Genomic DNA, 26,125 nt, shown 5'->3' with positions numbered 1-26,125 from the left:
GTGCAACCATGCCATATTTTTTGCAGCCCCCCCTTCCCACCTTTGCATCATAGAAGTCATTAGTCATGAGGAGCTTGGGTCCTCACCAGCCTGCAGCAGTGTCAGGAGCCGTGAACTTGCTCAGTCATTTCGTACTTGACACAACCGTAGCCTCAGGTGAATTAGCAGCTGATTGTCAAGTCTACCTCCTCCTCAGGTTGTTTGTGTGAGTGTACACGTGTGCATGCCCGTATAAGTGTTTTTGACCTCCAGACGGCCCTGTGTTGTGTTTTGTGTCCCTGCAGGGGGATGTTGGGCCTCCAGGAGCTGAAGGGGAGCAGGGACAGGAGGGAATCCGAGTGAGTGACTGTTAACAAGCTACTAATCCCTTCCTCCGTTGTGTTTGGGAAAATCTTACTGGATCATTTATTTCCCCCTCATTTTGACGAGAATCCCTAATCCCCTGGGCCAAAGAAAGCAGAGTTGTATATGTCTGATGGATTATATAAATGGCTTTTGCACTGCTAGGATCTCATTTTCTGCCCTTTCCTCAAGATTACATTCAACAATGTTGAACAGAGTGGCATGACCAGTAGACTCACAGTTTTAGTGTTTTTATGCCTGAAGTAAGATTTGAAATAATACATTACTGTATGTCTGAGAAACAAATAGATGAAGGTAATCTGCGATCATATTTAAATAAATACTGTATATTCATAGAAAGAGTAATAACTGTGAGATGATTATTTTTTATTTAAATTTATTTTAGATCATTAACCAAATCAAACTCACATGAATAGTTTCCCTCTCTATTGAGCATGTGTTTTTCAAGCTTTCAGGATTTCTCCAGGACTTTAATGGAACAAATAATTTGTGTACCTACTAATAGTCAAATCTGAATCACTGCAGAATACTTCCAACCACACTGAGCAGTAAAAGACGTCTTTACAGCCTTGTGTTAACTAGAGCCTGGTGTATATAAGGTTAAATTGGCTCTTTTGGGGGGATTTTGTGATGTCCCGCTGTTTCACTTTACTCTGCTCAGGATTTGGGATGCAGCCACTAACAGCTAATTCAAAAAAGCTCTGTATCTGTTACTGAGGATGCTTCACTTTTGTCATGTAAACTTTTGAGGAAAAATCAAATTCAGTATCAAATGAAATACTTCTCATCTTCACTTTAGTGTTTGCAGGGTGAACAGTGAAGAGGTTTTGTTGTAAATATTGATGTTTTTTCAGGGTCTTCCTGGTCCTGCTGGTGAAGACGGCCCTCAAGGAAAAGATGGACCCAAGGTAAATATAGAAACACCTTTCTTTATTGTTTAATTTTGGACGTTTGAACTAAATCCACAATACTGTTCAAGTAATGAGACGTCTTTTAGATGGAGTCCTCCCCTTGACAACACTAGAGGGTGTTTTAAGTTAACTCTGCAGACTCAAGGTCGTTAAAAAGGTTAGTTAAGGATTAAAAAAAAGTGAATTGAAATATTAAAACGATATCACCATAATCTGCTAGATCACACCCATCCCCTCAGTTTCACACTTGATCCAAATGTCTGTTAAAAAAACAGGAAAAGATGTCCTTTTTGTCTGTAAAACAAAGCTTTCTGTATATGAACTGAATCATCTGCCACTGTGTTGACTTAGTCTCCTGCCTTTTTCTGTGTCTATCACAATGTCAGGGTGAGCCTGGTGAGCGTGGGCCAATTGGAGAGCCAGGGGACAAAGGCATCGAGGGAGACCCTGGGCCTCCAGGGCCAACTGGGGGACCTGGGAAACAGGGCTTTCGTGTAAGTTGATTAAATGTTTCCAGATAATTGGACAGATAAATAATTAAAAAATTATATAGCAATGTATTATTATAGTAAAGTAACAATAATAATGATGATATAACAAAGCAGCCTTCAATCAAATGAATTGTAATCAATAGAAAGTGACACATCAATATTTAAACTCTGATTGACTTAGAGAGAATTTGCCGGCATGTTGTGTTAAGTGAACACATGATCTAAGTGGATGGTCCTTCCACTGCTGTTCATGTAGGAGCAGGAAAGAGATAGATGGATAGTGAACATACTTTTCTCGAGGACATGCCAAAGTAAATCACTCCTGTAGAATTCTACCTTTCTGGAGCCGATTATACAGATGCTCTGTATTAAAAAATGCCCTCGTATCCCAGTAGGGGTCAGCCTTTACTTTTTGATACAGGGGGAGTGAGAGCTACTAAGTCATGGATCGTAGTTGTTAAGCACATTGTGATAGGTGTCAGTCAAAGTCCTTTCTAAGTGCTTGTTTGTTTAGAGATAGAGATCCTGATGAGTTATCTGTTGAGGGGCACTAAGGTCAGCGGTGTCAGAAACTCAGGGAGCTTCAGGGCACACACACTAAGCTCTGTGTGAAAGCAGTCTTCGCCTGTTTGTAATCTAATAAACGTTTTGAATGACATGTGAACTACAAGTTTGGCTGATAAGTGCCACACACAGAAAGTCAAGCACTGAATGGCGTCTAAACTAAAGTAGTTTGAGGAATCACAGATAGGTGTTGAACGTGTAATGTCAGTTTTTGCCTCTGCTTGTGAGTTAGATGTGTGATTTGTTGGATAATTATTAAATACATATCTTGTTACAGGGACCAGAGGGAAAATTGGGGCCTCCAGGGAACAGAGGTCGGCATGGCAAGAAGGTGAGAACCTCATTCACACCACTTCTCCTGTGCAGTATGTCTCCCCCACGGTGACACATCAGAAACCAAGAGGACTCAGTGGTGTTCAAGTGGCTACACAGAACCATGGAGTCATTTTGTTCCTGCTGCCTGAACCATCGTTTGTGCAGAATATAAAGGTGTTGACTTAAGTTCTGAGGAAGTAAACAAGTGACTCAGCCCAGCTTAACAAACATGTTGAATATCGAGCTGTGATGGTTTGTTTTCCAAAAATGGGTTGAAAGCTCACCGACAGCTGAAGCACTAGTTTTAATAGATATATTTTTAATGTTGCTGTTTCTCTTTGCAGGGTGAAAAAGGTCCTCCTGGTCTTGCAGGTGAGATTGGCCCACGAGGAGACATTGGCCAACAAGGCGAGGCTGGACTCAAAGGCGCCAGGGGAACTCGAGGCCCTCCAGTAAGTTCCTATTTCTCTTCATCCTTGACTTTGGTCTTTCTCAAATCAGCCTGGAACTGTTGGTAGTCATTGCATTTAAGTCCAACTGGAAATACATGAAGAAATTACTTTTTGTGATTAAGTCTTTTAAAGGATTTTAACATTTTGTTAATAGCCGTTCATTATTAAAAGAAACAGAATGAAAGTAATGTGGGAGACTAGATCTGTGTGTGATTGAGAGCAGCTGCCAATGTGCCAGTCTTACACAGTACATAACAGACACAAATGTACTTTGGTTGTAGCCTAAATGTTGTAGTCAGTAGGGTCGGGCAATGACAACCAAATCAGTATTTACCCTATCCAGACTGAAACATTAAAAAGGAACTGATACTATTATTTTGGGATCAACTATTGTTTTTAACTGAGGCATTGTACACTAATAAAAAGAGGAAAACAGTGTGTGACAGGTGGAACATCTGTCGACAACTCTAACTGAAGTAGCATGTCAGGGGATGCCATCATGAAATCAGGAGATAAAAAATAGAAGTTTGACTTTTGCACAGGGTAAATGTGTGAAAATCCAGTGAGAGAATAAAATACAGAATAAAAAAAGCTTTACCCGTTTTTTTCTTTACTTTTTTCTTTTGGAGTCTGAAAACTTAACGTACAAAGTATAAAATGATCGTCTTCGTACCAGGCCTGAGAGAGGAGAAGAGAAGGCCTTATTTAACTTTACAGAGAAAGACATCTCCCTCTAAACAGAGCCACTAAGACCCTGTTGTGATAGCCAGGCAGATTTATATCCTATCATAAAACAACTCTGTTTACGGGATTCAGTTTGCGTGTGTATCTGAAAGGAAGTTTAAATTTAGCTGAACCGGAGTAGAGAGGTAAAGTAAACAGCAGTGGCTCTGATTTAATGTTAATTTGTGTGCATTTTTTCTTTTAGGGCCAGCCTGGAGTCATGGGGGTGGAGGGGCAACCAGGACTGGCAGGATACACAGTGAGTGTCTCCAGTCTGTTTTTCAAATATACACATGTAAACAGACACAGATACATGCAGCCTGTGCACACATGCATTCACTCACACGTAAAATGTCAAAGGTCCTCCTGGCTAGTTGAGTGAACTTTAACTGGTCTGAGTTTAAGCACATCAAACCAATTTATTATTAATATTTTTTACTTTTTTGGGGGTTTATTTTACAATGTAGAGTCAAACATTTGAACTTTGTGTAGAAAACCCAGATTCTCCTAAATCAACAACTATATTTATTCATCACACTTAATCCTGCTTCAATTAAATTTGTACAAGCTTTAAGATCTCAAGTCAACATAGATCAGGGTTAATTTGTTTAATAAAAATTACGATGATAGACGTTTGCTGATGAACTTTTCGTCCATGATGATTCAGATACATTACCTACTCTGAGAGCCATACTTCTAAAGACGAAAATCAGACAGCATACTGATGTTTATCTCTGCCATTCGTGGGCCGGAGATATACACACTGTTTAACTTTAAGTTTGTGTAAGCGTCTGGTTGCGTTTAGAGCCCATTGTAAATACACTTGACTATGCTTTATGCATCTTTCTGGAGGATACCTCTAGAGGGCACACCAGAGAGCTCAGGCCATATGCAATGACTAGATTTGAGGGGTGTAAACTAGACATGGTAGAAGTCACAGAGGATCCTGTTGTGTTAATTCTGGGTCGCTTTCCTCTGTTCTCTGACGTATGAGTCTTGAACTTGTTTCCATTCTTCCATTTTATTCAACATCATAAAATTGAACTTATCTGTTGCCTGTTATTTTGACTGTCTTGTTTGTTGCTGTGAAGTGGCAACGACACAAAGTTCAGATGTGGATGACTACAGACTTAGTCCATCAGCTCATCTTTGAAACTTTAACCATTGTTGTCCCTTCTGCTGTGTGGACTGTCACATCCCCTTTGCCTCTACATTAGCCCTGCCATTAATGTGGATTAGCCACCTTACGATGTGGATGTGCACAGCCGAGGCACTAAACCAGCGCTGGGGACACATGGCAGCCATCATGCATTTGCGTAGTTACCAGCACATTTATCTCAAACCTTATATTTTCCCATCAATCTTTACTGCTAATTATCCAGTGAATTCAAAGTGAGAGGAAAAAGCAAAGACCAGAGGTGGAATCGGACATGGTGAAGTCAATAAGCTATTTTTTCCAGGCCACTCTTCAGCCTGGTACATGCCAACACCAGTGGGTTATAGTTGCATAACTTGAGCAGAGTACCTTGAGTTCATGAAGTCCCTTTTTCTGTGTTTGTATGAAGGCTTCCTGACTCATTCACAGTTGACTCAGTTTGCTGAGTGATCTCTAAGTCTTTGCCAAAACCCCCATCCTGAAGTGACAGAATGGAGGAGTCTCCCATAAAAGAATCGTGTTTACATTAAACACATCTGATTAATATGCTGACAGCTGAGCTCATGTTTCTCCAGGAAGCATGCTGTTACTGGTAGAGAGCTATGGCTGCCTCCATAGGTGCAATAACCAGCTTTCGTTTTTTAAGGGTCACCTTGGCAAGACTGGGCCTGTCGGACCACCAGGGCCTAAAGGTGAAAAGGTAATATGATACCTGAACTATTGTCTGAAGAATTTGGTTTGATGGACTTTGCTTCAATGTGGTTGCAACATCTTGTGTCTTAATCTGTGATTGTGTAATTTACTCTGTGTTTCTAACATTCCAGGGTTATCCAGGCGAGGACAATAAGACTCCAGGACTGCCAGGGCCCTTAGGTGAACCAGTAGGTCTTGCCTTCCTTTAAACTCTCCTTTCTGATCCCCAACACCCCTTACTCTTAGCCGATTACAGATCAGATTGTATAAGTTAATCTTGATAAGCAGCTGATTTCTAGCAGCAACAAGTGCACTCATTTTCCTTCCCACCTGATTGACAATAATGTATCAGTGTTCTGTGCTAAAACCTGTCGTGCATACGGACCCTGATTATCTACCTGTGTGGTTCAGATCTTTTCTGTTCATTGCACATTTACAAACCAGCACAGAAAAAGTTTGGCAAGGGTTTTCACACGTCAGCATTAGACCTAATCTTAGCTTTGTTTGCGTTCTCGTATTACCATAATAAGAATTTAGGTCTTAATGCAAGTCTGTGCAAACCACAAATGTTTCATTATTTTGTCTGTGAAGGTCTCACGTTTCATTGTTTAAAATCAAACATGCTTCTTAGACCAGTTCTGTCATGTTTGTTTCTGTGTTTGACAAGAACAGAGTGTTGGTGAGGGCCGTCACTGACCCGAAGTTACCTTTGGGTTTTATGTATAAAACACTTCCATAAAAACAAAGTCATTTTTAGGCTAATTTCAAAAGAGGATCAGGACGTATCATAGAGTCTCAACAGCTCAGGGAAGCTTACTGTAATGCAGTAACATAACTCCTATGCAGTCTGAGATGCATTTCCCAGCAGCAGACTTGATCGCTGCTACAGGCCTACACTACACGAACAATCAGGGTAACTGGACATTTACACAGATAGACGGCAACCTTCCATAAGAAGGACTGGATTATCAGCTTGGCACAGTTTTTTCACATCATGGCATGAGCGATACAATAGCAGCCTCTGTCTGTCCAAAGTCCCAACCAAGAAAGACTGAAAGTTATGTACAAGATGAAATCATGCCTTCTGTTTGATTCCTTTAAAGATTAAAGATTTAGTCTTTGAGGTCGAAACTTAAGAGCGTGTTTCATGTGTTGGCTTGAGAAATCACTCTGTCTTTGAGAAGCTCCTTGGCTCAATAGAAGCTTTGAGTATAAATGCAGGCATGCATAAACATTCAGCATGTGTGTTCACGTGTGTGCTTTTGTGTCTGCGCAGGGGCCTACGGGAGAAAGAGGAGAGCGTGGAGAGCCAGGGGATGAAGGATATCAGGTAGACCAAACCATTAAATCAACCACAGACTTATCACACAGTCACCACTCAGTGTGCCTGTCTACTTCTTGTTGTTCAAACTCTTTTGATGCTCCATTAAACGCGGCTCTGCTCAAAGGGTGGTAGACCACACATGTTGGAGCGGATTACCAAATTCCCTGCAATAAGGAGAGGGAAATCTGTTGTTTTTGTCACTCCAAGCCTTGAGCCTGCAGAGAATTATTTGCTCTCCAAAAGCAGACGCACACATGCACACAATTAGTGTGTAAGAAAGTTGATATATCGCTTACTCTATTTTGAACAGCTATGTTGGGCTTTGGAAGGATTGACAAATGTTTCTCTGACTGCAAGATGAGTGAATGAATATATTCAAAAACTTGCCAAACACTTCAGAGACCTAGCATCAATTCTTTGATTGTTTGTGTTATTTAAAAATATATACTACTTGGAAACTAGATGACGGTACAGATCGTTTTCATACATTAAGCCCAGGGCTCGTTTTAATCATTCAGCACTCAATCTGATATTTTGGCTTCTTCTGTGTAATGCTTGTAGGTGCAGTTCTGCAAAAAATCAAGCGAGATAATATATGTACTTCTTACCTTTGTCGTAGTCATAAAAACACCTTTTTATTTATGTAGTTAAAATGTGTTCTGAATCAGCCTGTAAAATACCATAATAGTTCAGTCACAGCCTTCATTTGAGTGCAGAATTTATAGATACTGTTCACAAAACATTCAAACTTGGCGTAAAGTTTTTTCATTGTGCTGGGACACATACCTTTACTTTATTTGGACATTTACTCTTGAGAATACGTACAACATGGTTTTTGGGTGTTAGTGTTGTGCCTTCAGCAAAGAATTTGTCTTGCAAACATATCAACACTGATGAAGCCTGAAAATCAGGGACAAAATGAGTCCTCCATTCAAATGCCACTACACCTTGCGCTTCTGTGACATTGTACAACTGTGTGCTCCTTGTGTTAGGACAGAGTTTGGAAAAAGAGCGTTCAGTTTTGTTGCACCCTTTACATGGAATACACTCCAGAAGACTTGAAATTGACAGACCTTATTTCACTTGAAGCCTTTGGCTCTACCTTAAAATAAAGACAGCGCGAAGCCAATGAACAGTGTCTTTTTAAAAAAAAATGGTTGTCTGTGATCCCAATATGCACTTTATTTGCGAATTAGTTGCACCTTTTAAATTATTGATTGTTTTTTACTCATTGTCTTTAAATCTGCTCCATACTGTGTATTATTTATTTTGACGTGTGCTGCCGACCTCTTGACCAGGTCACCTTTGTGAAAGAGGTCTTGATCTTAATGGGTTTTATCTGGTTGAATAAAGGTTAATTAAACAATAAATAAAATGTGTTTCAGGGCCATGTTGGCACTGTTGGACCTCGTGGAGCTGTTGGACCACAAGGCTCACCAGTAAGTCAGTAAATATCTGTGATATGATCGTTGTATGTTTATTATTTAATGTCTCTTCATATGTCAACTTTTAGGTTTGCAATCACTCTGTCAGTTGTTTTGCACCAACTAACAGTGACGAGAAAGATTTAAAGTATTTGAAAGAACCTAAGTGAGAGTAGATGTTTGAAATAATTGATCAGGATTGGTGGGGGCTCTTCAGTAAGCCATGAAGTCAAGTCCATCAGAAGTGTTTTCCATTTTTTAGTGTAATAATTCAACAGTTTGAATATTTATAGTGTATGTCTGAAATCTCAGTCTCTTCATTGAGATTTTGTAATAATGTTTTCTCGGTTTCATCCAGGGATCACCAGGCCTTGCTGGAGAGCCAGGCCCAAAAGGAGAGATAGGACCCCTGGTAAGTAAACAAATATCTACATACATTGTTACCCTAATAAAGCTGATCATTTAAAAAGTAATCAAATCTGACCTTCAACCTGAAAGACACATTAACTTTTCAACAATTCATTGTTTCCTCTAAGAGTCTGATTGTTTTTTCACGAAAAATAGATTTTACCCAAAATAAAACCAGTAGATATCTTTTATAAAAAGCTGTTTTGTTTAGCCACTGCCAGCAGGGCTTGGTGTAGTTGTGCTTTGTGAATAAATAATGTGGTGGATGAGGAAAAATCTGTATTTTACTTCCAAACCAGAGACGGACCACAGATATTTGGCTAAAGCATGCCTTTTTATTTTTCACCTGTTACTAGATGAGTTTGCCAGTACTAAGATCTGAAGCAGTTTGTGGCATCAGAGCAGCTTTAGTTTGATGAAACAAGTCATCCTGACCTGGTGATTTTAAGTTATTGCTTTTTTAAATTTCTTTTGAGTCTTGACACTGTTACTCGCTGTGATTGCTTTATATCATTTCTCCTGTTAAGCAACTATTAGCCTCCTTGATCCATTTCCAAACATTTTTAACACCAAAATACGAACAAACTTCCAGCCACCACCAGCTTCCTTCCACGTGTGAAACAGCCTGAATGTAGGATTGATTATGTAACCAATTCAGATTTATGGGAGTGTTTTCTGAGTGTGAACAATGTCGTCACGTGTAACATAGACCCATCTGTTTTAAAACATCCATAACAAAACAGTCTGCCAAGAACTATGGAAACCTGATGGTTCTGCTGTGTCTCTGTTTCAAATTATCAGCTTTGGTGGAAACCTTTGTTGGACTGTACATACGTAGCTTACACTGTCTGGCCTAAGAGAGAAAATATCAGATACAGTAACACTGTTTCAAGGACAGATGTTTCACTGTTTTTTTTACCTTCTTCTTATTTGAACACACAAGTTGTGTTTTTGACACATACATTGGTATAAAACATGCAATTATAGCTAATGTACTGTTTATGCTCTGAAGCATAATAATATGGACTGTTATTGTTATAAAAAAAACATGATCTGTTGCTCCCCTGTGTCTGTGTTATGCCATATATTTTAGTCAAACACCTCAGGGGTTAAACCAATACTTTTAGAGGTGTCAGCAGTTAAGAGTGGGCTTAATTTATTTTACTCTCTGAACTAAGTGTAGAAAAGTGAACTTGAACTTTTTAAGTCTTAATTCCCTCTGATCAACGAGAGGCAAGGAAAAATACATAACCCAGTTTGTTTTTGCATGTACATATGTTTTGATCTTTCTGTTTATGTTCATTCAGGGCTCTGCAGGAAAGATAGGAGCGAGGGGACTGATTGGAGCTCCTGGAATTGAAGTGAGAATCACACCGTTTCAACCAAATGCATAACTCTGACAGAATCAGCTGCAGCAAACCGCATTTTCTTCTGATGATAACATAGTATCAAAAAGTGGAAAACAAAGACTTGCAGGTGGTTTTGATAAATTTAAAGGGGTCAAATTATGTATGCTGTAAAACTTAAATCTAAATCATGCAGAAATACAGTACACATGTGGATCTGTTGGTTGAGGTCAGGAACAGGACATCAGTTCGCTCTTAATTCTCTATGTTTTATTTAAATCTTCTCAGAAGTCCAGATGGGTTGACTGAAATGCCTCAGGAGAAGCCCAATATCAGTCAATCATGTTTAGAATTGCTCTCAACTGACTTTCCTTAAAGTGCTCAAATAATTCAATCCATAACCAGCAAACTTTCTCACTCTGTAGCTGATAAAACAAAAAATCCTGGCTACTCTCTTCATGCTTTGTAGGAATGCATGTCTTAATCCAGAGTAGAGATTTCAGAGGGAAAATAAAAGTGTAAAAACCTGGTTTGTAAGAATAGTCTAACAGTGTTTTTAAATATCCCATAAAGTGAGAATAACACTGAGTGCCACTGTCGTTGTTCAAATGTTTCAAGGGGCCGATGGGTTTACCTGGTCTCCCCGGGATGAAAGGTTACCCAGGGCTAGATGGTCTACCAGGACTGACCGGCTTGCCAGGATTTCCAGGAAAACAAGGACGACAGGTAATAAGCGTCCCAGATAAGTATAACAGATAAATGAGGAGACCAGTGTGTATGCTTGACATAGCCTCCTTTGAGGGCAAGATTACAAACAGAAAATCCAATTTAATCTCTTCAAATAACAGCGGGAGCAGTTGTTAGAAGATCTGATTTATCTGTAGTCAGAACTAAGCCCATTTGGCTGACTCTCCCTCCACACAGGAAACCAGTTATATGCTTTGTCTCCAAATATTCTTGGTCAGCACTGTAAATGTAGGTCACAGAATGAGACAGGAGATTTACTTACATAACTGAACTTTGAGGATAAAATTTCCTCTACTGTACTTAGTCCTTACTTAGTCCTTAATCTGTACAGCAGACGTGTGGTTGGTATTGAAGGCTTAAAGAAGTCACTGATACACCCTCCTCATCTTTACCTTCTGAGGAGACTACCAGTGGTGTTTTTTTGTCACTCAACAAGCATAAAGGGAAGTTAAACCATTATTTCACTGAGAGAGTTATTTTAATTTCATTGATTTAGGTCCAAACAGAAGAGGTGAAAAGCAGCTGCATAAAACTTAATCACTGCTTCAGACTGCAGCTGTCCTCAGGAGACACCATATTGATTCACTTCTTATCCAACCTTACTCACGAAACTTGTGTCACATTATTCCTGAAGCAGAGTCATCATTTAATGTGACTGCACCTGCAGGTTTTTCCTTCCATGTGTAGTTTTAAGTCAGACACACACTGCTTTGATTGACAAATCATTGAATATCTTGTTTGATTTGATTGGCTACTTCTGGTTGCCACACAACGGGTTTATCCAAACAAGTGTGCAGCCAGAGTGTATTGGGATTTCATGCATGAATGTCCTCTTCTTTGTCAGCCAAGAGTTGGAAAGCCAAGGCTTCTCTGCCTGTCTTTCATTTACATAATGTTGTTTTTTAAAAGTCTGGTTTGCCTAATATCGGACCAAAAGATGAGGTTTCTCACTAGCAAAGTGAGACCCATAATCTTTGCCTCCGAAATCACACTGAGCTCTCTTTAAAGTGAAAAAGTAGCTTTATACTTACATGTACTCAACATTTTCAACATTGAGCTGTTTTATGGAATAGGTGTTCTTGTACTTCTAAGCACGCAGGTCTGTCGCAACAGGAGAGGTCTGAAGTAAATATTATTTTTAATTTCACAACATTTAGAAAGACACTTTAATGTGCCTTCCGTCTACCTTTCCTACTTAAAAGCCAAGTGTTACTTCATAATTCAGGGCACGACTGACTTGACTGACAGGTGGGCACACTGTGGCTGTTAGCGAGGAGACTAAAGGTCCGTCTCAGCTCCACATCTTGCCTCATACTAGGTCGACTGACACTTTGGACTGCAGGCACTTTCTGTTAGAGCTCCACTAGCCTCCAATCCTGCTTTTCCTCCATCTTTGTTGGATGTCGTCTTTTCTATCTGGGCTGGGTTGGGTATCAAAGCTTTGAAGGATCTATACATAGATTCTGCTTTCGCATCCTTTCAGCAATTGGTAGACAAATTCTCACTTCCTAGAGGGCATTTCTTCAGGTACCTTCAGGCCCGCAGCTTTGTCCGTAATGCATTTCCAAGCTTTCCTACTCTCCCTAATGATTCATCTCTGGATGTCTTCTTTGAGCCCCTCCCGTCACTAAAGGGAGCAATCTCTTCTATTTATTCAAATATTTGCAACCTTAGCTCAGGCTCTCAGAGCACCCTTAAAGCTACCTGGGAATCAGAATTGGGAGAGATGGTCTCTGATGAAGTTTGGGGGGAGGCGCTGCGGAGGGTTCATGGATCATCTATTTGTGCCAAACACAGTTTTACTCAATGTAGGATTTTACACCGTGCTCACTACACTAAAGCTCGTCTGGCAAAGATATATGGAACCGTTTCCTCTTTGTGTGATCGATGTCAACATACATCAGCACATTACACCCATATGTTCTGGAGCTGTCCCTCTCTGAATGCGTTCTGGTCTGGGGTATTTGGAACATTGTCTATTGCAACTGGAGTAAAACTGGTCCCTAATGCTTGTACTGTTTTGTTTGGTGTGTCTCCTCCTCTGTCTGCTCTTTCTCCAGCCAAAAAGGACATGTTAGCTTTCACGACTTTGCTGGCCAGAAGGCTGATATTGTTAAATTGGAAATCCTCTGCCCCACCTACCCATTCAAGCTGGATTAAGAGTATACTCTATTTTTTTAAACTTGAAAAGATTAGGCTGAACCTTGGTGGCAGGGCTCACATCTTTAAAAGATCTGGGACCCTTTCTTGTCTTATGTTGAGAGCTCGGCTTGCTGTGTGTCTTTAGACTGAGCATCAACATGGTGTGTCTTACTATGTTCAGATTATTGCTTTCATCGGTTTATTTTTGTTAGATTTGCTTTTTATCTTAGGTTTTCCTTTTTTTGGAATTCTATCTAGTTAGTCTGGAGGGAGTATGTGTCGGGGTGGGGGGTTATTTGTTGTTTTGTATTTAGTATGTCATTTGTGTGTTTTTTTTGTTCAAAGAAAAAAGGAAAATGTGTAAACTTTGAATTTTGGATGTAACTGTTTTTCTATGTGAAAATCAATAAACAAAGTTTAAAAAAAAAAAAAAAATACTAGGTCGACTGAAAGTTAGGTTGTGTCTGCATTTCCCATGTGGCGACAGGCTTCAAAACAAATGGGTGACATAAAGGAGACTATATGGATTTATTGTACAGTCAATAGTTTGAGCAAGTTTGTAAGAAATGTTCTCTTGATTGGACAGTAAAATAATGGTTAGCAGCGAGAAAGACGAGCAGTACATGCAGCCGAGGTCATGAAGAATGAGTGGCAAGGAATTAGACTGCTGTTTCAACTTTAAGCAGCAGGCAGGTGTTTTGGTGTTTTGGCTTGATCCCCCTGATAAAGCACGTGTTTCATTTTGCTTAGATTTTTTACAGTTTTATCAAAATCTTAATTTTGTGCTGTCCTGTATAGTTGTTGGTGTCTTCAGTTAGATTTTATTACACTCTTGGTGCAAATCAAATTCATCTAAAGGCAAGAAAGGTTTTATTCATTGCTTCAGATAGATAAATGTTTCTTTTGTACATGCCTGCAAGTAGGGGCGCCACCAGAAGTTGGGGTTCCTTATGAAAGCTTCACAGCAGCTCTGACACAATAAATACTTATATTCCATGATATGTTTTTGTTTCTGCTTTCACGCTGCCCCCCCCTCACAGCTCACTGTTATCTCACCATAACGGGCCTCTGGCTCCATGTAACGCCTAATGTGTAATGCTTACAGACGTCTGTGTGTATGTGTTTCTATATGTCTGGAAGGGTCAGTCTTAATTAAACCTCAGACTGATTTTAGTAAGCTTACAGATGGTGGCGTCTTCTTATGCAAGAGCTTTCAAACATCTGCAGGTTGGTGTTTCACTCAATGTGCCTTCTGCAGTGTAACTTCAAACTGGTTATTCAGTGTGATCGAGGAACAGAGGCAACATATGTGATGCGACGACCAACTCAATCTGTTATTCTAATATCATGCGCTCCCTTCTGCCTTACCACACTGCTGATGGAGCAGGAAACCACTGTGGTCTGCGGTGTGAGAGCGAGAGCAACTCAGTGACAGGCAGTCCGTTTTATGGGCACACTCAGGGAGCATACTGTCAAGAAATATTAAAACTAAGAGAGGCAAGCAGACTGCAGCGCTGTGTGTACGACTGTAACAATACAAAGAATTAAGAAATGTGTTTGACCATGAAAGAAAGTGGAAATGAAGCATTAAATAAGTGAATTTATGAATTGATTCTCATATTCTCTGCAGCTTTTCTAATTCCTTTTGTGATAGCACTGCTATGCACAGGCAAAAATATACACGTTATCCCCCTTAGTGACTGTTATCAGCTTGTCATCCTTTGAATCTTGATTTTAAAAAATGAATTCACCAAACTACAAGGTATGTGACTGTTGCTTTATCATGGGCAGGAACCCTCATACAAACGGACATTTGCTACAAGGACTAGAAATGATAGCTGCAAAAATACTTAAAAAAAACTTTGAAAACATATAGGTTCCACAATATTTATAAAATGACAAAGAACATGTATCACATTGTTGATTTTGAATATATGACATTTTATTTACACCACTTTTATCTGCATTTAGGGTCATCGAGGTTTGGTTGGACTAGAAGGACCTACTGGACGTCCAGGTCTGAGAGGAGAACTTGGTCTTCCTGGGCTTCCTGGAGAAAGAGGACCACCTGGTCTAAAGGTGAAATGATAAAAGCAATAAATGCTGACATAATATATCAAGTGTTTTTATAAACCAAAGAAAAAGTCTTTGTTGAGGTAAACTCAAAGTACTGATCATCTTCCTTTGTCAGGGAGAACTAGGGCTACCAGGGGACAGGGGAGCCTCAGGATTAAAAGGATTGGAGGGGGCCACAGGTGACCAAGGCAGGACAGGTGACCTTGGACCCAAAGGACAAGCAGTAAGCATAAACAGCCATTTGTGATTAGAAGCAGCAGTTCATTTAAATGCTATTCAAGCTCATTCCATAACCTGGAATAAGTGTGTGTTATTAACTTGTTGACAACTAAGAAAAACTTTATGGGGACATTTTCAGATTCGAGGCTGAAATCAGAAACATACTATTTTCACTTCAGTCATTTAAATGACGTGTTTTCACACAAATAGTATCTTTTTTACTTCCTGAAGTCATGATCGCGAAGGTCGCTTCATTGTTCTGTTGTAAAAGGTACCATCACTATGAATGTTGTGTTAAGGATTTTATGAGCTCATACACATTCTTCAAATCCCCTCTATATATAGCATTGTGGGTTTAGATAGCCAATCTGCTCAGGGATAGAAAAAAGTGTGTGTCTGACACTTTTCCACCCTGAACAGAGTAACAAATTATCTGGGCGAGACCAGGAATGGAAACATTCAGCCTGGCAGGCCAAGTTATGTAAGATCCTCACACTCCAGAGACATGAAAAAGAGGTGCTCCACTTTTCTTATGTAACTCCTTAAAGATGAAGAAAAAAGAAGCAACATTCAATCCCTTTCTCTCCCCTCGCTCCACTCATTTGCTCCATTGATGCTCATGAAACAGAGAGCAGACTCGGGCCCTTGGGTCAGATCTCTTTACACTTTCAGTGAATAGAGTTTCTTGGTCAAAGTGGCCGGCCCCGAAAGCCAAGCTGTCTGGAGGATGTGGATGACTGACTGCACAAACATGGTGTCTGCCACCCTGGACGACAGACAGACAATATTCAGACACAGAGTAGGGAACGGACACCAAACCTCCCAGTGTGTGTTACTAGGAAGGTGTGTGAGTGTGGGCTTGTGCTACTGCACATCCAGGAGAAAACTTCCAGACATAAAGCCCTGTGTGTTTCTCTGTTCCTTGAAAACGAACAAAGTACATTTTTAAATGCTAACTAACAGTACTGAGTGTGATGCTGTGATATAAAATGGAATGATGAGATACTCGAAAAACCTAAATATACTTGTTTATTATACAACGTGTTTGTCCATCTTCTTCAAGATTTTTCTTCCTCTTCTGCTTGTAGGGGGAGTCTGGAGATGTGGGAATGGTTGGTTTACAAGGCTTTCCAGGACCAAAGGTAGGGGACTAAGTAGCTAGCAACAGTGTAAGGTGTAAAATAAATGAAACAAAACGTAAAATTAGATAAACATAGTGTATATTAATCCTGTAGAATGAAACGCATGTACTGAAAAGACTGTTGTTTTTTTCTTCTAACAGGGACCGAATGGTGATTTTGGTTTTAGAGGCTACCTCGGCCCAAAAGGCCCGATGGGTACCCTGGTAAGTTCAATTAAAAAAAAGCAATTGCAGCCCCCCCCAAATGCTTTCTAGACAGAAAAGTATTAGGGGCCTTATACAAAGTCTACATAGTTTAGTTACAAAGGCATGTTAAGATATCAACAGGATGTGGAGTACACACACTATAAAAACACTTGTAACTTCTCTCTCTAGAACATCTAACTTTTTGCAGACTTGTAATTTAGCGTACTCATTCACCTCTTGTTTTTGTTTCAGGGATTTGGCGGACCTGTGGGCCCTGAAGGAATGATGGGTCCAGTGGGAAAACCTGTAAGTTTCTGTGTGTGTAATTGATAATGATAACACAATGATAAGGAAGCAAGCAAGACAATGATCAGCAAATTATTTTGTAATGAGAAAGATGTTGGCACTGATGGTGTTTAGACTTTAGACTTTTAGACTTTAGACTTTATTGTCCCCTTGGGGAAATTCTTTTCCACAGCACCTTTCTGCATTTCCACAAAAATAGACAAACACAAGAACATACACTGTAGGCTCAACAAACTGTCCACAAAGACATCAACACTCAGACAAAGTTGTATCATTCAGCGAGGCCTTTTGTTCAGGCTCGCTATAACAGCAGGGATCAGGCTCTTGCCAAGGCGAGCTCTTCTGCACCTCAGTTAAATACTATGAGGGGTGTTCTTATACTTTAACTAGCCAGGTGCTAAGTCAAGCTCACCTATCAATCATAGAGTGAAACAATGTTGGGATGTCTCATGTTGCTGTTTTTGTTCCACAGGGACTGAGAGGTCCAAAGGGAATCACTGGCGAAATGGTAAGATTTGATAAAGTCTGTGAAGGTTCTTAAAGTTTAACTCATGAAGAAACACTACATGGTTGAATTTCTTGAAGAAGTGCAATCAAGTTCAGAATCTTTTTGGATAAAACCGTAAAAACTGTGAACAAACTGAAAGTCAGACTAATATGTGATAACAGTTCACAGTCTGAAGCCTGATTACCTCACTGAAGTGTGAGGCTTCACTTCTGTTGGAGGCATTGCAGGGCCAGTAGACCCATGTCAAACATAAATGTGTTGTATAAAAAAGATGATGGCAGCTGTATTTAGAGCATGTATGAAAGCTAATGTTCTTCTGTAGTTTTGTTTATATGGCTGACAGTCATGGTAAAGTGAGTCATAGTGAAAGTAGCTGTTACTCAGTGTCTCCTGGAGCTCGCTGTGGCTGTACAGTACTCATATACACTCTTGTGTAAACACAGTTGAGGAAAAGTCAAAATGTTAGCATGGCAAACAACTGTGAAGGCCACATATTCACTCCTACATGCCTGCTTTAAGTCTATAATGCAAACTGTCGTAAGACCCTTACATAAGTTTAAGCATCTGCTATTCAACACAGTGTGCACACAACACTCGTCATAGTCCTCAATAAAGCTGATCTGCTGTAGTAAAGTCTGCCAGAGAGGGCAGCAGGTGACCAGTGTGGTTGTGTGCAGTTGGATACACAGTCAGATTCCTGCCAGTGTTTCTCACAGCATAAGTTTTAAGCTGGCAGTTCATATAGGGTTTTAGAGTATTCACATTCACAGCTGGAAAAAAAAAGTATGCAGCTGTTTTAATACTAATTTGTGTGTCTTACTTTCAGGGGCCTCAAGGACCACAGGGAAGTCCAGGACCCAGTGTAAGTGTTCACCTCAGCATCTCATTCAAGTTTCATCCAACACAATTTTTAATGGTGTAATTATATAGTTTTGTAAGATTTAAAAATTTGAAGCATTTTTTAGTTGAGCTTCAGGCCATCACAGCGGGTACAGAGTAGACATACTTGATTTAAATATTGGGCCAGAATATAAAATAAAATAAACTCAAGAAAATAATTTACTGATTATTTCCTCTTTCTCCTTTCCACTTTAGGGACCTCCTGGTGCTCCTGGTCCAACAGTAAGTGCTCTACTTTAAACATACTGACTTATTCAGACAGAAAAATAGATTTAGATAGCAAGATTTAGCTCTGACTGAACCATGTGTCCTCGACAGGTTGTATGTATTCATCTTATTCTTGCTCTGGACTAACCCTGCAACATTGCTCTTTATCCCTCAAACCAAAGTTCTTTGTCTGCCAAAGCTAAGTTAGATGTCACGATATAACTGAGACAAGTGATAGAGGCTATTTGTCTGACAGCAGAGGAGAGCCAGGATGTGAGAGCCTTTCTAGTCTGCTTATTATCTTAACTAAAGATGTTCAACAAATCCTCCATCTCACTGAAAAGATTTAATAAGAAGAACACTCTGGTTCTTTCAGCATTTGCAGTGGAGATCAATGATGATCCTTTTCTGGCTCTGTGGTAGAAACTGTCCCTCACATGGATAAAGTGTAGCTTTCATTTATCTGAAAGACCTTCTTCAAGAAATCCTACAGACTCAGAAAAACAACTGTATCAGAAGCCCTCTTTTGTTTACACACATTATGTGAAAACTGCAGTGTTTATATGGAATTTGTTATTCTTCCCCCCTACTGAAGTCAGGAATGTGATGGTTTATTGATGCTAGACTTATTTTACTGATGTCCTCTGGTATTGAAGTATATTCTTATCCTATCCAGGTTTTCTCTATAAACTGTATGTTATTGAAACTGTTATGTTTTCTTAAACCGAAGAACCAGCCTATGGATTAAAACCTCTCAGTTAAATAATGAACAGAGCACTGACTGTTTTATCATCCTGAACATGTTGATGTTGAATCCTACAGAGGCAGATTTATGATGACTCAGCAGTCTACGGCCTCTCTGACTCTAGTGAAGTCTTTAGGACAGAGGTAAGGCGCTAACACTCTCACTCTGAGGTCACTTCTGTTTTGTGCTTGTTGGCTTTGTGGACTTTGACGATTTTCTTTGTCCAACATTTTAACCAGAGTTTCCAGAACACAGAGATGAGCATACCAGACCAGAATTCAGAGATCCTTAAAACTCTGCGTTACCTAAGCAGTGTGATCGAGAGCATCAAACAGCCTCTGGGTACACGGGAGAACCCGGCTCGTTTCTGTAAAGATCTGCTTGACTGTCATCACAAGCTCAACGATGGTGAGAGTCTCATCTGCATAGCACTAAAGGCCATGTCAGAATATTCGGATGAGAACTTTGATTAAATACTTCCCTCTCTCCTTCTCTCTTTCTTTTTCTGAATGGGGGAATTTTAGGTTGGTTCTGGATCGATCCAAACTTGGGCTGTACTTCTGATGCCTTCGAGGTCTTCTGCAACTTTACTGCAGGAGGGCAGACGTGTTTACACCCACTGGCCTCAAATAAGGTAACACTGTCATAAAGTCATCTCCAGAAATCATGTGATGATGGATTTTTTAAAAAAAGAAAAAAGGGTCTCTTTGAACTGGTACTTTGGTGACACTGCAGCAACATAAATAATGTGCTGTTATTTGAATGATGGGGACACTGAGCGTTCTCTTATTTCCATCTACATCAATAGCGGATCAGTCTTTGAACCTCTCCACGTTTTCTAACATAGATTGTATGACAGAGGAGGACTAATCAAGTTTGATTGACATATTAGAGAGGCAAATCGCCTTCCCTCTAGTCAATCCCATGGGACACTCTTTTTTGGATGTAATTTATCATAGTCAAGAGTAAGAGATGTATTTATCCCCTTTCAACTGTACCATGAATTTCTTGTATGTTTATCAATTTCTTCAAAGCTAGGGTTGGTAGTCACGGAAAACTGGCATGAATTTGAATGTAGCATTTCCTCGGGACTTCATCATGTGGTTCCTGATGGCAGGGATTGGTTGGTGTTTTCCCAGGTTTACTCCGGCCGTAGATAGCAGCTTTTTCCCCCTCTTTTTTAAGAAAGACATTATGCATTGATTGCCATCAGGACATGAAGATCATTTTAACTAGTGTAACAAAAGTGTATCTAAATCTGACTACCAACCCCAGCTTTAACTTCAAACATGGAACAATATACATTTTTGGAAAACTACTCAGTAACCTCTCCTTTAACCTACTATACATAAACACCAGCATGCCATGGGCCTTTGGAGATATAAAAAGGCATCAAGGTCATACAAGTCCAGCCATGTTGAGAGCTGCAAAAGGGAGAGGATTTTTTATATCTGAGCTATCATGCAGGATTAGCTCTATTTGGGTTAGGGTGAGAGTTTTGAATTTGGCTCACTTACCCTACTATTGTGTATGCAATCTTTTTGTTTATGTATTTTCAGTCTTATAGATGTTTTACAACAAATTGAGACTTTAAAACTTGCCGTATTTTCTTTTAAAATTTGAAAACATGTCTATGTTATTTATGACTTAATTCATAGGAATCAATCAATCAATCAATCAATCAATCAATCAACCAATCAACCAATCAATCAATCAACCAACCAATCAATCAACCTTTGTTTATGTAGCGCAAATTCACAACAAATATTATCTCAAGACTCTTTACAAACAGAGCAGGTCGAGACCATAATTTGTTATATTATTTACAAAGAGCCAACATCAAGACAGGATAAGATCCAGTCCCATCTCACAGACAGGACCCTGTCTGGTCTCATCTTAATCCACCATGAGCAGACCACTTTGCAGCATTTAGCAAGTTACAGTGGCAAAGACAAACTTCCTTTAACAGGCAGAAACCTCAAGCAGATTCATGTTAGGTAGCCATCTGCCTCAACTGTGTTGTGGTTGGAAAGAAGAGAGATGCAGAAAGAGAGAGAGAGAGAGAGAGAGAGAGAGAGAGAGAGAGAGATGCAGAAAGAGAGAGAGAGAGAGAGAGAGAGAGAGAGAGAGAGAGAGAGAGAGAGCAGGATCATAACAATCATTGGCTCTTGTCATTATCTTCCTATATACATTTTTTCCAAACAATATCCAAACACACCCAAATGATCCTCTCCTTAAATAAAAGACTTGTCTTAGAGCTTTCACATATTTAAAGCGCATGTCTTTATCCTGCTTTATCAATGACAGCAGACTGAGTACACTGTTGTTTTTGCTCTCTGCTTCAGATGGTGTTTGGTGTCGGGAAGGTCCAAATGAAGTTTCTCCATTTACTGAGTACTGAGGCCAGCCACAGCGTCGTTCTCCACTGCCTGAATGATCCTCCACACAGCACTGCAGACAGCTTCAGCTCCACAGAGTCTTCACTCCACGAAAATGCCACACTTCGGTTTCGGGGCTGGAACAAACAGATGTTTGAGAAAGACACTCTACTTGAACCACAGGTGCTACAAGATGAGTGCAAGGTAATGAGCCAGGCAGAGATCTGATTTAGAAAATACTGTTTTCCCAAGAAACAAGACCCTTAATGTGGTTTTTGTGGCAGTAGTCTTCTATGTATTGAGCGTTATCTAATCATGATGACTTCTCAACATGGTGTTACTTTTTCTTTGTGTAAAATTGCTGAAGAAATTTGGTTAGTATCTGCTAGTCCAACACACATCTGAGGGGTTCTCTAGTACAAACGTGAGTGTAATGTGTCAAATTTGGTGCCTCCATTGATCAGTTATTTTGTTGATTTGAAGGAAAGTTAGAGTACATTTAAAATAAACACTTCTGGCCAGGCCTGCTGCAGCATACCACTCTTTTGATGTTAAGAAAAAATGCACAGATTATATACTGTATATATAAGAATATATTTTAGACTTAAACAGAACTTGACCTTCTGAAAACCTTTGCAAAATCCATCTCTAAAAAGAAGGCGTACAAATGTTGACATGGAAAAAGGTCTAAATAAGTCTGAAATATTTACTTCAGCTCAAAGTTTACATTATCAGCAGCCATAGTGGTAAGCAGTGAACCTGTCTCCTCTGCATGGCAATTACAGCAGCCTCAGAAATCCCTTATCCCTTCGGCTCCGGATAAATGTGTCAGGAGAATTTGAAATAAATCCACAAAGTCAGCACAAAGAAACTAGTGCAGTGCCCAGTCAGAGTTTGGCTCTGAGTTTCACTGTCTGCAGGATTGTGAGTTGGGATGCCCATTACGAATTGCCCAATTGCTTGGCTGCTTGTCTTCACTCTTGTAGAGAGCTGCACTATGCCATGCTACATGCTAGTCACTATTAATTTACATAATATTCCTGGATCTTCAGCCTGCGGTCAAAACTCACACAACAATGGGTCCCCAGGAGCCATTTAGTTCCTGAAAGAGTAGTTCCAGGGGCTTAAAATTCTTGGAAATCTGGTTGAAAAGCACCAACTGTTTTGAAGTACTGCTCATCAGATAGACTTCACACTAAATACTGCATTACAAATACTGGTCTCCAGCAACACCTGGGCTGATTGTGAAGTAACATAATTTATTTTTGTCCTCTTTCAGATTCAAGATGGCAGCTGGCACCAGTCAAGTTTCTTCTTCCATACTCAGGACAGTCGTCAGTTACCTATCGTAGATATACAGGAATTTCCCACATCACAGCCCAACAGTCAGCAGCATTTAGAAATCGGTCCAGTCTGCTTTCTCTGACATCAACATCACCATTTTACATCCCATAAACATGAACTACTAATATGGAAGGCTGTTACGAGAAATGGCAGCCGACCAGAGAGTGAGCTCCACCAGAGTTTATCCTGATCCTTGGGAACAGTTTATGGGACAGGTCATGTCCAATTAAAGGAAGATCTTTGTGGAAGAACTGAGTCTCTGTGAACCATCCAGGCCAAGAAGGCCAGAGGAGAACATGTGTATATCAATATTTATCATTGATTGTTTAAAGTATGTTTTATCAAATGGTGCTTAGGTTGTCTGCGTATGGACCCACGGTATTCCCTGACCACAGGGTTGGGCCTCACAAAGCAGCAACCTGTCCCTAAATCGCACACCTCCCTTTCACTCCTCACCACCCCGAACACAAACCATCCTAAGCAGAGGCCAAACCTGAAGGAGCGTTCGGGCCTTTACATAGGAGCACTGTCTAACTAAAGTTTTTATGAGTGCAATAGCATGTGGATGATGTGTGACTTCATGTTTTTTCAAACAAAGGCTTTATATGACATTGTTTTCATGTTTTTGTCTTTGGTCCAACCCAGCTGGACCTGTACATCTTGACAGATGGTGCTCTACCTCTACCTGCTCAAATGCTTTCTAGAATAGTTGCTTATGTCAGGTTAGATTTTTTTTTTTTTTTTTTTGCCTTTGTGTTGTATGTACCGGTTACATCCAGATTTATTATGTTGTATAAGTACTTATTTTGATTTGGTCATTTCTAATTTATGAACCATTTTTTGATACACTACTTTTTTGTAGCTTTTCCTTTTATGTGGTAGGTTCTTCAGGGGAACCCTATTATTGGTGCTGCAACAAAGAATGAGTCATCAGTGAGTTTTTACATTTCCTGTGTATATATTGACAGCATACTGTATGTTTATTTATATCCCTTTTTTGCCACATTACTGTATCACAGTAAGTTATACTCTCAGAGAAATATTTGGTCCACCACAACTCAGTCCAAAGAAGTATTTATGTTAAAGAGGTGTGCGTGTGTGTGTTCACACCTGTGACTGTATGTTTTTCATACTGTTATTTCAGTTCATTCAGTGGTGGTCAGGAGGACTGGCAGCTATAGTAGGCCAGAGTCAGAAAACACAGTCATCATATTCTTAAGTTATATTATCTTGAACAAAGTGTAATTATATAAAGTCTTTGGAGGAAAGGTTGGAAACAAATGTGTAAATAATTCAGTTGACAAACAAATAAATGAAACATTTTATCCAAAACTGCCTCTCTACTTTTTGTGTTTTGCTTCACATCAGGTTCTGGCCTCACCCTGTCGGCTATTTCACATAATGACCTGCTCACTGCAAATGATTGCTTACTTAGTTTTTACGATGAGCTTTGTTGAGCTTTTGGAATGAATACATTACAGGTTGCTCAGACTCAAGAATAAATATTGTATTAAGTAGTCCTGAAGCTACAGAAGAGGATTAGGGCCACTGATTTCTTTTTAAATTAGGGTCCAATATATTTTTTTTAGGTTTTTGTTCTGACTTTAATCTCAGAATTCTGACTTTTTCTTGGACCTTAATTTTTATTTCTTTCAGTGGCCCTAATCCTCTTCCCTTATGAAGCAGTTCCTTTTTCCTAACAACTTTAATTAACCAGGAAAGTGCTAAAATATACAAGGTGGCAGTAACATACAAATGTGAGCAACAATATAACAAAAAATATCAGCAGAAAGGTAATACGGTTACATGTTATCTCAGTACATGGCCCAAAGTAATAGATGTAAAGTCACAATACACCAACAAAAGAAAGTGTGCTAGTTGGAACAAGATAGCTATTAATCAATTTAGGGGAGGACGCATGGCAACGTCTAGATCGGCCTTTTTGTGTAACTCCACTTCATGACAAATGTAACATTTATGTTGCTGTCCTTAGGTAACTCCTTTTTGGACGAGCATATTCAACTTCTTCCCGAAAGGTGCTAGTGTCTTTTTTTCCCTTTGCTTTCGCCTCAGACAGAAGGAGTCCACTGCTGCTCGCAGATGCACACTCCTTAAAAATATACTGATATATTTCCACCATGAATCTCACTTTTCAAACTGACAACATTAAACACATCTCATATAAGCACACATGATAAAATATGGTGAAGTTACAGACAAACACTCAGGTGTGTTTTCAGGGGATAGCCAGGGGAGGCCATGGCCCCTCTTAAAATATGATTGGCCACCCCAGTGGGTATTTGCTTTTTCCGAGGCAGTACTCAAGATAACCAAACAAAAAGTGTATTTAACTCACAACAGCAGGTTGCTAGCAACCATTTCAATGTCACATGTTTTCTTTTTGTTAGCACTTTACATTGTGACTCTGGAATGAGCATTTGTGTTTAATCAAGAAGGATTCAAGGTAAGAGGAAACTCTGGTTTTTACTTTTTAAAGTAAAAATGTAATGTAACATCTTTTGGATACTTAAATGTTTGAGTCAAATCCATAAAAGCTGAGGTAAAAATGCTATTTATCATGTGTGCAAACATGCTTGGTTACAACCCTGCAAAAGTCAGTGCCCCAGTTTGATGACCCCAGTCTAGAATGTCTGGCTTCACCTCTGAGAGAGACGACTTCTTTTGAAGGATTGTGTTGACCGACTTTCATCATAACTTCAAAGCAGCAATGTGAAAGAGCACAATATGAAGAGCTAATAAAATGTTTTACCCCCTGCTTCAAAGTGCACTGAATAGAAAAAGGTTGATAGCTTGACAATGTGCAATGTGCAACTCAAAACTTGTGTAAGAAGTGGTTTATAAAGTTGAAAAGAAGTGGTATAAAACGCAAAAAACAGAAAAGAAAAAAAAAAGAATGTTCCTTTGAAGATTAATGTCCCCAAAGTATTCACATCACATGTAACACAATTACTTTCACATGTGTGATCAGATTACATGTAAAAAATCAGCTTATGATTAGGCGGCAGTGCTAACCACTTCACTAACCACTTGCGGTG

At 39.6% G+C, this 26,125-nt stretch overlaps 1 protein-coding gene across 1 annotated transcript in view; it reads left to right on the top strand.

Moving 5' to 3' along the window:
- Window positions 1–24,401, top strand: part of LOC117828095 (collagen alpha-1(XXIV) chain-like) — a 94,433-nt gene extending 70,032 nt beyond the window's left edge. The window contains exons 35-60 of the mRNA XM_034705091.1: window positions 285–338; window positions 1,218–1,271; window positions 1,661–1,768; window positions 2,607–2,660; window positions 2,989–3,096; window positions 4,025–4,078; window positions 5,622–5,675; window positions 5,800–5,856; window positions 6,945–6,998; window positions 8,378–8,431; window positions 8,775–8,828; window positions 10,132–10,185; window positions 10,789–10,896; window positions 15,031–15,138; window positions 15,251–15,358; window positions 16,443–16,496; window positions 16,637–16,699; window positions 16,934–16,987; window positions 17,460–17,495; window positions 18,322–18,357; window positions 18,591–18,617; window positions 19,425–19,490; window positions 19,587–19,755; window positions 19,872–19,981; window positions 21,693–21,929; window positions 23,005–24,401. Coding sequence (XP_034560982.1) covers window positions 285–338; window positions 1,218–1,271; window positions 1,661–1,768; window positions 2,607–2,660; window positions 2,989–3,096; window positions 4,025–4,078; window positions 5,622–5,675; window positions 5,800–5,856; window positions 6,945–6,998; window positions 8,378–8,431; window positions 8,775–8,828; window positions 10,132–10,185; window positions 10,789–10,896; window positions 15,031–15,138; window positions 15,251–15,358; window positions 16,443–16,496; window positions 16,637–16,699; window positions 16,934–16,987; window positions 17,460–17,495; window positions 18,322–18,357; window positions 18,591–18,617; window positions 19,425–19,490; window positions 19,587–19,755; window positions 19,872–19,981; window positions 21,693–21,929; window positions 23,005–23,151 — 2,082 coding nt within the window. The 3' untranslated portion in view covers window positions 23,152–24,401. The remainder of the gene's footprint in view (window positions 1–284; window positions 339–1,217; window positions 1,272–1,660; window positions 1,769–2,606; window positions 2,661–2,988; window positions 3,097–4,024; window positions 4,079–5,621; window positions 5,676–5,799; window positions 5,857–6,944; window positions 6,999–8,377; window positions 8,432–8,774; window positions 8,829–10,131; window positions 10,186–10,788; window positions 10,897–15,030; window positions 15,139–15,250; window positions 15,359–16,442; window positions 16,497–16,636; window positions 16,700–16,933; window positions 16,988–17,459; window positions 17,496–18,321; window positions 18,358–18,590; window positions 18,618–19,424; window positions 19,491–19,586; window positions 19,756–19,871; window positions 19,982–21,692; window positions 21,930–23,004) is intronic.
- The last annotated feature ends 1,724 nt before the right edge of the window (window positions 24,402–26,125 follow it).

Source organism: Notolabrus celidotus, chromosome 2 (genome assembly GCF_009762535.1).
Source record: "Notolabrus celidotus isolate fNotCel1 chromosome 2, fNotCel1.pri, whole genome shotgun sequence".
NCBI classification, from domain to species: Eukaryota; Metazoa; Chordata; class Actinopteri; order Labriformes; family Labridae; genus Notolabrus; species Notolabrus celidotus.
Note: the sequence above shows the minus strand (reverse complement) of the source record. Positions and strands in the feature narration are given on the sequence as shown.